At 44.1% G+C, this 12,009-nt stretch overlaps 1 protein-coding gene across 1 annotated transcript in view; it reads left to right on the forward strand.

The window, feature by feature from the left end:
• LOC109894898 (protein turtle homolog A-like) overlaps positions 1-12,009 on the forward strand; it is a 39,625-nt gene that overhangs the window by 16,261 nt on the left and 11,355 nt on the right. Inside the window, exons 4-7 of the mRNA XM_031830145.1 lie at positions 8,265-8,411; positions 9,139-9,290; positions 9,397-9,514; positions 11,495-11,636. Of these exons, the coding sequence (XP_031686005.1) occupies positions 8,265-8,411; positions 9,139-9,290; positions 9,397-9,514; positions 11,495-11,636 (559 nt within the window). The remainder of the gene's footprint in view (positions 1-8,264; positions 8,412-9,138; positions 9,291-9,396; positions 9,515-11,494; positions 11,637-12,009) is intronic.

A 12,009-nucleotide genomic window follows, 5' to 3' on the forward strand; every position in this document is an offset into this window, starting at 1 on the left:
TCCCCCAACCTAAAAATGTCACATGCAAGAATGAGAGGAAGCGTTATCTTGGATGAGGACATAATATTGCCATGCATTTAATGTCCAGTTGTTCCAGTTGGATATCAGGTGTATTTCTGATGACAGTGAGAGCTTGAGGAGTGCTTGCTGTGTCTGTGTCTGTGCAACAGAGTAATGTTCTTCTGTTGACCCCATTAGAAGCCAATCCCTCTGAAACACAGACAGATTACTTGTGCAGGCTGCTCTGCAAATCTCTTATTTCTGGAGGGAATCAGAAACCCTTTTGAAGGAGGCTTCCCAGTACCACATCCTTCTTCCTCCGTGTCTATTTTCTAAACATACCCTGGAGGACTGAACATCAATCACCTGACAAAACAGAGGAACAGACAAATAAATAGTGACTGAATGTGCAGTCAACTTGACTGGTGAAGTCTGTTCGAGTTGTGCTTGTTGAGGAAATGTTTAGTCCAAGCTGGCCTGTGAGTCTCCCTGCACTGGATGCCCTGTCAGAGGCACTTACTCTAAAAAAGGGCAGATCAATTGTGTCCTCTCTGCTGAAGTAAATGAGTGGAGACGGTGTGGAGGGGGTTGAACGACAGCAGCAAAAACCCCCGACTCAGCCCAGCAGGCCCCCATTACTAGTGTGAGCCCTAAACGCTGGGGGAGTCATAGCTTTGTTTCACCTTTTTACAAATACACACATTAAAGAACCTCAATAAATGAGCCTTGTTCCAACACAAATCTTATTTGGAATGTATATTTTCATTAGTAAACATAACCCTATTTGACCACCTAAACCAGCACATAGGTGGCAGCTGAGGCCGATCCACATGATCCAGCTGCAGCCTGCATTTCTGCTAAAACTGGACCAGGGAGACGTTTGCCAAACAGTGACACAATAAGAGAAGAAAGCAGGCTGGACCCGTGGAGCTCATCAAATCAAATGTTATTTGTCACATGTGCCGAATACAACAGGTGTAAACCTTACCGTGAAATGCTTACTTACAAGCCCTTAATTGACCAACAATGCAGTTTTAAGAAAATAGAGTTAAGAAAATATTGACTAAATAAACTAAAGTAAAAATAAAAGATAAAAAGAAGGAACACAATAAAATAACAATAATGAGGCTATGTACAGGGTGTACCGGTACCGAGTCAATGTGCGGGGTTACAGGTTAGTCGAGGTCATTTGTACATGTAGGTTGGGGTAAAGTGAGGTTGTGGCATGTTCTCCAGCTCTGAGGTGGTCCATCAAGACAAAGGCTCTGTTTCTTCATCTCACAACGCTGTAGGTGTGTCCCATGGGACTGGGATCAGAGCAGGGGGAAGGAGATCAGACCCAGTATTGTGCTGCCTGGGAGCTTTTGTATGAAAGCCTTCTCTAAGGCACCAAACACTTCCTGGGACGTTCTACCTTAACCCAGACCTGAGACCTGAGGAAAAGTTAAACTTAACATGTGTGTTATTACACACCGCTGAAAGGCTTGATTTATTATGTAGAATTCACTTAAAAAGGTATAAACTGATGCATCATGTTAGTTTACAAGTAAAGAGGTTGGACTTGCCTGAATGAGCCCCCAAAAATGCTGCATATATTTTGGAAAGTCAATCTAACTGTGAATCATTTACCAACACATCATGTGTGGAATACAGAAGGGATTATGAGAGAACTCACATGTGCATGAACATATACACATGGTGATTTCTAAGTCATGTTTTAGTAAGTGTCAAATACAGTGTTAAAAACAGCGATGACACACTGACATGCTTTCGTGCTCTGTCACAGACCATGGTTGACTAGATTGCATGATCTCTTGATTCAGGCACTGGCAGGTCATGCTGAAGTTGGCCAAGTTGTCTGAGTGCTGAAGTTTGGATGTGTCAAGCAGTGGCTTGAACATGTGAGCAGGGGTTAACACAGTCGGACAGAGAGTGAGGGACAGAGTTACCTGTAATCGTTTGACAAAGAGCTATTCATAAGAGGGTTAAAGTGATTAGGGGAGAGGAGGCTTGAAGAGAGACATTTTGGAGGAAGGGAGGGGTGGGCTGCCAGGGGCTGGGGTCCAGCCCCAGAATTATGATTGTATTCAAATCAAAACACATCCCACAATGCACCTCTGACACATACGGAACTGACAAAGAACAACAGAACTGAGGTCTCTCAGAATGATCTGTCTTCCTCCATAGGTGCCACTGTTATTGTAGCATATGAAATTCTGTATATCTCCGCGCATTACAACATTCCATTTTTTTGTTAATTATATTTTTTTGACCCTTTTTTTCTCCCCAATTTCATGGTATCCAATTGGTAGTTACAGTCTTGTTTCATCGCTGCAAATCACGTAACGGACTCGGGAGAGGCAAAGGTCGTGAGCCATGCTTCCCCCGAAACACATCCCAACCAAGCCGCACTGCTTCTTGACACAATGCCCACTTTACTCGGGAGCCAGCCGCACTAATACGTCGGAGGAAACACAGTACGTACACCTGGCGACCGTGTCAGCGTGCACTGTGCCCGGCCCGCCAGAGGAGTCACTAGTGCGCGATGGGACAAGGACATCCCTGCCGGCCAAACCCTCCCCTAACCCGGACGACGCTGGGCCAATTGTGCGCCGCCCCATGGGTCTTCCAGTTGTCACTGGAATTATGTGGGTAAAATGAATATGATTTTAACACTAGTTTCAATGAAGTAAGCATGGAGAGCACAGTGATTTTAAACACAATGCAGTACACCACAGAGAGAGTCCTTGTATATTAAAGCCCCCAGGCCATGGTTGCATAAAAACGGTTGTCAGAGTACAGGCTAGCCAGTTCTCTGGCAGTGCAGTGAGCGGTGCAGCTCAGAAAGAGCTGAGTGATTTTTAACCTGCCACCCAGTGGGGGAGAACCTGACTCTGGCTAATGTGAAGAGGGTGGTACGTTTTAGAGATGCGGGTGAATTATAGTGTTTCCATTTTGCACACTTCACTGCACACCAGCCAGAATAGCAGCTCATTTTAAGGTAGAATGGAGCCGTCATGTGATATCTGGGGGTCGAAAAAGAGTAAGGAGAACAGACAGGAGAAAGCAGCAGCTATTGTTTCTCTGCCTCTGTGTTGTGTAGAGACTAGTGTAGAGGACCTCTAGACATTGTGCTAATGCAGACGAAGGGGGAGTGATCAATGTCTCTGCTGGAGTGTTGCAGGGTCACTGAGGTCATAGAGGTCTCTCACTCATTGGTAGCAGTCGGTGAATTATTGATCAAAATTCCCTCCATAACCTCTTCATAACCTCTCATTGTATTCCTTGTGGAATGCAGCGATTGGACACTTAACCGTTTTGATCAATACTTGGTCATCTTTGATGAGTATTCAGATCCCCATATTTTTTTTTGAGTTGGGATGGATTCGAAATTCCCGACAGTTTAAATTTGGAACATATTTTAAATAATGTGGTAGAGACCTGTCTGTCCATCTTAACAAAAGCAATCATTGACCGGGTGCATATTTATTTGTATCTTATCCTAATTGTTTTTTTTATGAATGGAAGCAATTTTAACCATGGCTAGAAAATAAATATTCAAATTCAAATTGAACTGCATTTGTCACTCTATGTCAAGGGCTATTGTCTGACCACAGATTCAAACGAAAACAGGCTTTTCTCTCTCTCACTCTCTTTTTCCTCTCACTCTCTCTCCATGTCATACTGTTTTATCAGTCACAAGCCATTTACCCATTCTTTAAATACAAACATGTTTTCTTCCACGTGTCATCTTTCAAATCACAGGCACAAACCCCTGTGATCGACCCTCCCTTCCCAGTGTTTTGCCGCCGTCGCTCCCCGTTGCTACAGCAACTGAATTCAAATCTAAACGCCCAGCCTGGGGTATTCTTGGTTTCATCACTATGGTAACCTGAGAGAATTACGAGGGGTGGTGTGGGAAGGGGGTTGCAGTCCCTTTGTAGTGATGGACAGGCAGGAGGGGAGCAAGAAATGGTTAAATGTTTGATGGTCAAATGAGAAATTCCCCATTGGTAAGCCAGTTGGCACTACACACTAGCACTCACATGCATTTGGATTTAATTAACCATTAAAAATTCCATGGTTTGTGTTTGTTTCTTAATCATTCTTAGAGGTGCTGCAAATCTTAATGAACTTACAATATCCCACAATATTTAGCCACACAGGGATGTGGTGTGAGAGAGAGTCTGTGTGGTGTTGCACATGAAAGTGTTTTTCCTCCAGTTCACTCACTAGGTGTAGAATACATTTTATTGCTGTTTGGGGAAAAGCCTACATAGGAAATAGGCAGCTCAGGGAGGATCCCTCAGTTTGAGATATCAGCCAGTGGATGAAGTCTTTCATATACCTGTTATCATTTCAGCACACATTTCCTCTCTCTGAGTGCTCTGTCAGTTCTCCTGGTAACACTGACCTGGGATTAAAGGGACCTTTTTATGGAAGCACAAACTGAACGCCGCCCAGTAAGGGTTGGGTCTGTGTTTAAGCAGGTCAATCCCTACCTCGGCAAGCAAACCTTACTATTAACCAAAGCAACAGCCCCAGTCAGGAATGTGGGGTCAATTGTTAGTCACTGTAATTCCTTTTTAAACACAGTGTGGTGTTTCACCCTGCACCCTGTGGGTGCATAATTAATCACAAGGCTACCTCTGTTCACTGCTGTCTGAAGGGAAAACATCCTGGAAAGCTGAATAGGGTTGCTATTGGGTTTTCCTCTGACGTGTTTTGGCATAATTTTAAGGTTGACATAAATTCAATAAATCTCTGTCATACAACACCCTGGAGAGATGACCGCAGTAGCTGAACTACAAGATTGTGTGGTGAAAAGATTCAATGATGAGGGTGCTACTCCGTTTCTATTCTCATGGTTATTCAATGAACAGACCTGGTTTCAAATAGGGGCTTTTTACACATTGTGTTGTCAATCATAGGATTTAGTGTACAAGGTGCCTACAGTCTTTTATCCAGATTCTGTAGGCTCTAGAGTTCGATTGGTTATCTATTATAATTGCTTACTACAGAGGCTCATAAAGCCTAAGCATTTATCAGACCTAATCATATTCCTTGTCAGGGTTAATTGGTCCAACCTTTTCACCTTGAAAAATATGTGTAGCCCTTTCCACTCACAGCCACTGTCATCCCATATACGCGTTGAAAATGGCAGATTGTTGTCATTGATAAGCGCCTAAGTTTGAATGCAGTGGTTGTACAGTAACATGCTATACATGATATCAGAGCTCAGGTTCTCCGCATCACAGAGCTCGGGCTGCTCCATGCAGACTGACAGCACTGGCTGCTCCATGCAGACTGACAGCTCTGGCTGCTCCATGCAGACTGACATCTCTGGCTGCTCCATGCAGACTGACATCTCTGGCTGCTCCATGCAGACTGACATCTCTGGCGGCTTCTTGTAGACTGACAGCTCTTTGCAGACTGGCAGCTCCTTGCACACTGGCAGCTCTGGCTGCTCCATGCAGACTGGCAGCTCTGGCTGCGCTGAACAGGCGGGAGACTCCAGCAGCGCTGTAGAGGAGGAAGGCTCTGGCAGCGCTGGAGAGGCGAGGCGCACTGTAGGCCTGATGCGTGGTGCTGGTACTGGTGGTACTGAACCGAGAACACGCACAGGAAGCCTGGTGCGGGGAGCTGCTACCGGAGGGCTGGAGTGTGGAGGTGGCACAGGATGGGCTAGACCGTGAAGGCGTACTGGAGATATTGAGAGCAGTGCTGGCACAGGACGTGCAAGGCTAGGGATGTGCACAGGAGGCCTGGTGCGTGAGGCTGGCACCAACTTCACCAGCCGACTAACACGCACCTCAGGACGAATATGGAGCGCTAACCCAGGTGCCATCAAATCCCCGACACGTTTCGTCGGGTGAATTCCATGCAAAAAGCACCAACACAGCAACTCCCTCATTTCTCTCTCCTCCAATTTCCCCATTAACTCCTTCACAGTCTCTGCTTCGCTCACCTCCAACACCGGCTCTGGTTCTGGTCTCCTCCTTGGCTCCTCACGATAAACAGGGAGAGTTGGCTCAGGTCTGACTCCTGACTCTGCCACACTCTCCCTGAGCCGCCCCCCCCCAATACATTTTTGGGGCTGATTCACAGGCTTCCTTCCGAGTCGCCGTGCTGCCTCCTCATACCGGCGCCTTCCCGCTTTCACCGCCTCCAGTTCTTCTTTGGGGCGGCGATATTCTCCAGGCTGAGCCCAGGGTCCTTCTCCGTTTAGGATTTCCTCCCATGTCCAGAAATCCTTATTGCGCATCTCCTCTTTGGGCTGCTCCTGCCTGTTGACACGCTGCTTGGTCCGTTGGTGGTGGGTGATTCTGTTACGGTTTTCTAGGTGTGAAGGAGAGTCGGACCAAAATGCGGCGTGTAGATTGCGATCCATGTTTAATGAAATAACGTACAACACGAATAAACACAAACACTACAAAACAAAGAACTTAACGAAAACCGAAACAGCCTATACTGGTGCAAACTAACATAGAGGACACTAAGGACAATCACCCACGACAAACTCAAAGAATATGGCTGCCTAAATATGGTTCCCAATCAGAGACAACGATAAACACCTGCCTCTGATTGAGAACCACTCCAGACAGCCATAGACTTTGCTAGATAACCCCACTAGCTACAATCCCAATACATACACACCAAAACCCCAAGACAAAACACACCACAATACAAAAACCCCATGCCACACCCTGGCCTGAACCAATACATGAAGAAAAACACAAAATACTTAGACCAGGGCGTGACAGCAGAGGGGTGTGGCCACTTGGAGACACCAGTTAGACCTTTCACTCAAACCCTCGTAATTGTTTTTTCTTATCTTGCACCTACTCCAAAATTACAATTAATATTTGTATTATGTTACTGAATGTATCTAGAGTATTTTCAGATTTCATCATTGACAAATGCTGTGAAAAGTACATAAAATCAAGTGTAACTTTTGGATTCAGTCTTGTGTCAGGTGAACTGTTGTGTCCTTACCTTTTGTCTGATCATTTCCCTATACTATTGCTCAGCCTGGTCTCATAGACTAGAAGTAACATAGTAAATGAAAATCCAGGACACTCAAATTAGTATGATATGTTATGTTTAGTATGGTCCGGCAAAAATGGAAGTAGGGTGGTTGGTCAGGGTGAATGGGTGTATAACGCGAACATCTAGCAACCCAAAGGTTGCATGTTCAAATGTCATCACAGACAACATTAGCATTTTAGCTGATTAGCAACTTTGCAACTACTTAGCATGTTAGCTCACCCTTCCCCTAACCTTAAGTCTATTTCCTGTTTTTAGAAGCCATGCACTTTCTCCTCTGCTCATATAAAGCTACACACGTTATTACAGTTATGGGTAACTGATTGGGTAGGTCCTACATTTATTTTGTTCTCATGAGGGGGATGCATGAGGTTTCTCTGTAACTGCTCTGTTTATTTTCAAACTGCTTGGCAGTTGCCTGCTAAGTGCATGTGTTTTCCCCTGATGTACTGTACTATACACATCCTCTGCATTTGGGAGAAAATAATAATAATTGAGAGACAGAATAAAAGGGTGGGTACCCTGAAAACCAGGCTTCAGTCACCAGGCAACCACGAGATCATGTTTAAAAGTTAAAAGAAAAAGAGAGGGGTGTGAGTGAGAAATAGAGAGACGTGGGGTGTCTTCCGCTCTCCAGTGTTTGTTTCTCTCTGCCATATGCTCCTCCACGATAAACAAAAACAGGTGGTACATTTCTTAAGAAATCTTGACATTTTGACATTGATAGGAGCTTCTCTCTATATGTTGATCTTGGTACCAACCTGCCTTCTGCACTCTTCCTATTGTAAACAACAGGAGGTCTAAATAACATAGTAAAGCTTCCTCAACTATAATCTTGCTTTACTTGTCACAAGTGAATCATGTGTTTGTACTTCCCGAAACCCAAGGTCTCTGGCTTCTCTTGAAATTGTATTATCTCCCTGCCATTTTTCTCATTCCATTCAGCAGACCAAAAAGCCCTGAGTCCAAACCTCTTTGGGAATGGATGTAATGCATAATTGAATATTTGATACTAACAGCAAATGTTATGGGACAGCATAGTTAATGTCCTCTTGAACCGAGCTGAAAACCCAAGAGGTTGGACTTTGACTGTGGCCTTTTGTGACACTGGATGCCTGTGTCCTCTGCTTGGTAAGCCCTCTGTCTGCATGTGCTGACTCTGATAGTCTGGTTGTGTGTTCTGACCCTGGTGGCTCCCTATCTCTCTCTGTGCCCAGGCCGTGTGTCTCTGACCCGGGGGGCCTCACTGCTGGTGGAGGGGCTGAGCCTGGAGGACGAGGGCTGGTTCGAGTGTCGCATCCTGCTCCTGGACCGCACCACAGACGAGTTCCGCAACGGCACCTGGACCTTTCTCTCCATCACAGGTGCAGCTCAGTGGGACTCTGTGGCAGTCAGAGGAACTGGACTAGCGCTTACAGGACAGGAAATCCTCCAGCTGCTTACAACCATCAATGTTTTCCCTTTAAAATATCCTCAGCATGAGGCTGGAGCATGACAGTCCCCCTCCTGTTTATCTATGAAGTCTTATTGCGGTGTGTGAGCTGTTGTTGCATAATGCTCAATGTTTTACACAGTGCTCACGTCTCGTCCTTGTCTGGTTCTGCTGTTCACTGTGGGATGACGTTGACACAGGAGTGTCTGTTAGGAGACACAGGGGACGTAGACACAGTGCATGTGACCTCACCAGGATAGTGGAGGCTAAAGGGAAAACAGTGATTTGTGTTGCAGTTTGTGTTGCAGTCCTGGATCATCTCTCCCCTACTGTCACTCTCTCCTTCTCTCCTTTTCCTATTCTGTCTTTCCCATCCACACTCATGTCAAAACACATGCCACTCCAATTTACTATCTACCTCTACCTCTCTTTCTTTCCATTTGTCTCCTGCCTCCTTCATGCATCAAATAGGATATTATCAGGGCAAGTATTGTGTTACATCCAAGTAATGTACAAAGGCCATGACTAGCTTACAGATGTAGCAATAACAGAATTCATAGTTTGCCATTAGTTATCTAATTGTTACACATTAGTTAATTAATTAGCCAGCTAATTGTGATATATTTGTTTAAAGATCATCAATTGTTCCTCTATTACAGCCCCACCTGTGTTTATCAAGACTCCGCCTACCTTTGTAGAAGTCTTGCAAGGGGATTCCCTGGCCCTCAGCTGTGGTGCTCATGGCAATCCTCGACCAACTGTTATCTGGCATAAAGATGAGACCCCAATTGAGAAACATGAAAAGATGGCGGTATGTAAAAAAACTAAAACAAACCCATGTTTGCTGTTGTTGGATGAAGTTGTTGGTTATGATTTAAAGCATCTCCAATCTCTCTCTCGCTCTCTCTCTCGCTCAGGTGCTCAATGGCACCTTGTCTTTGGTCACCGTCACCAGAGAGACATCAGGAATGTATAAATGTCAGGTGTCCAACTCGGAAGGGAATCTGACCCATACTACCCAGCTGCAGGTCAAAGGTCAGAGTATGACTATTTTTTAACCATCTGGGAGAGGCAGAAAGGTCTTCCCTCTGCTGATACTTCAGCTCTTTCTGTTACTGACCCAACGCTATTAACCACTAGGCTATCAAAAAGTTATATCAGCATAAACCCAATGTTCTATCTGCAATCGAATAACAAGCCTGAACAAATACAGATGGACCAATCAAAACATACTGTATGTCTTTGCCATCTCACTCTAAGTATGGTCTAGGTTAGTCTAACCAGCAATAATGGCACGCAAACAAAAAAAACAACACTGTCAGAAATCTTAAAGTAAATGATGTTGTCACATCGTTGTTCAGTGATGACAGTAGTTGGTCTGATGATCATAATACATTTATTAATGTATTTGATGATGTTTTCTGACTCTATCTTGGTAAAATTGTGTTATTCTATCATTTATGTATGACAATAACAGTTTTCTTAAAAACGGAACATGTCTAATTCAGAAGTGTCAGATAGAACATTATAGCTAAACCCAGATTGACATTTCAGAGCCATACGGTTTTATCTACTTTTGCAACCCACTAAAATGTTTACTTGAGAAATACTGCACCAAACACCTTAGCTAGATGTAAATTAGACAGATTTCTTGATTAATTTGAGATGAATTCTGACTATTTTGAGGAGGTGGTAGTGGCTGTTTTGTTGTTACCGTGCCTCAAGAGGGAAAAACAACTCTAACTGCTAGGGTATGATAAAGTGAACATAACAGCCACATCGAACCACACCCCCAAGACTCAAATCTGAGTTTTTTCTTAAAGGAAAAATATCCATATCTTTTTCATTAGTCCACTGTTGATATAGTCCCAAAATGTTTAGCATGTCTGCAGTCAAGTTTTCAAGATATAGGATTTTCAAGAAGCTAATGCCGTATTCACATACTAGTCAGAACGCGGAAACATTTCCAACTAGCTTTTTGTTCTAGGTAAGTTAGTTAAGAACAAATTCTTATTTTCAATGATGGCCTAGGAACTGCCTGTTCAAGGGCAGAACGACAGATTTTGTACCTTGTCAGCTCAGGGATTTGAATTTGCAACCTTTCGATTACTAGTCCAATGCTCTAACCACTAGGCTACACTGCCTCCCCAATGATGGCCTACCCCGGCCAAACCCTAACCCGGACGACTCTGGGCCAATTATGTGCTGTTGTGATACAGCCTGGAAATGAACCAGGGTCTGTAGTGACGCCTCTAGCGCTGAGATGCAATGCCTTAGACCGCTGCGCCACTCGGGTGCCCAAAAGACAGCTACGTGTAGGCGACTTGTGTATAACTGCAACACAGTTGCAACGTAGCAGTTATAGCGGCAGGTAGCCTAGTGGTTAGAGCGTTGGGCCAGTAACTGAAAGGTTGCTGGTTCGAATCCCTGAGCTGACATGGTAAAAATCATTCTGTCCCTGAACAAGGCAGTTAACTTAAATAAATGTACAATTGATTATTTTAAACCAGTTACCAAGTCAGAAATGTCTGAGTTTCTTAGTTCTGAAGAGCACATGAAGGCGACAAAAATGTAACTTGCCACATCATCACGATGATGCGTTTTGCATCATATGATGATGTGGCAACTGAAACTTTGCTTTTTGAACGTCCAAATTCTTGAAAACTGCTGACATGCAACACATTTTGGGACTGTATCAACAGTGGACTAATGAAAAAAGACCAGAAGATAGTCTTTGAGTGGATTTGTCCTTTAATGAGCAGCAGAAAAACAAATGCGGGAATCTCTCTTTAAGAATAGGTAAAAGAGTGCAGATCAGAGCTACTGTCATACTGCCATCTAGTGGTGTATGGTCTATAAATGCACTGCCCTTGTCACATCAAATCGTGATCTGATTGTGAAGCTGTTATTTGGCATGAGAATAATTGTATCATTAAGGTTAATCAGTTGAATCACTTGTTTTACAGCCAGATAATAGCACATGCAGTAACTGAAAATCTCCCGAATTCAAAATAGGTCCTCCACTCATCATTATCGCCCCAGAGGACACCACCCTCAACATATCCCAGGATGCAGTTCTACAGTGCCAAGCTGAGGCCTATCCCTCCAACCTCACCTATGAGTGGTGGAAACAGGGACAGAATGTCTACCATATAGAGTGAGTTGACTACAACACAAACACACACAAATAACACAAACTATAGTAGCTACAGGGATATGTGAGAATCATACTGCACTCTTAGAAAAAAAGGTGCTATCTAGGTTCTTAAAGGGATCTTTGCCTGTCCCCATAGGAAAACCCTTTGAATAACACTTTTTGCTTCCAGCTAGAACCCTTTTGGTTCTAGGTAGAACCATTTCAACAGAGGGTTCTAAATAGAACTTTAAAGGGTTCTGCCTGAAACCAAAACGGGTTCTACCTGGAAGCAAAAAGGGTTCTCCTTTGGAGACAGCTGAATAACTTTTGGAACCCTTTTTTTATGTTGTGCATTTATGTTTTCAAGCATTGATTCCATGTAATCTTACAAAGC

The sequence above is a fragment of the Oncorhynchus kisutch genome, linkage group LG8 (genome assembly GCF_002021735.2).
Source record: "Oncorhynchus kisutch isolate 150728-3 linkage group LG8, Okis_V2, whole genome shotgun sequence".
Taxonomy (NCBI): Eukaryota; Metazoa; Chordata; class Actinopteri; order Salmoniformes; family Salmonidae; genus Oncorhynchus; species Oncorhynchus kisutch.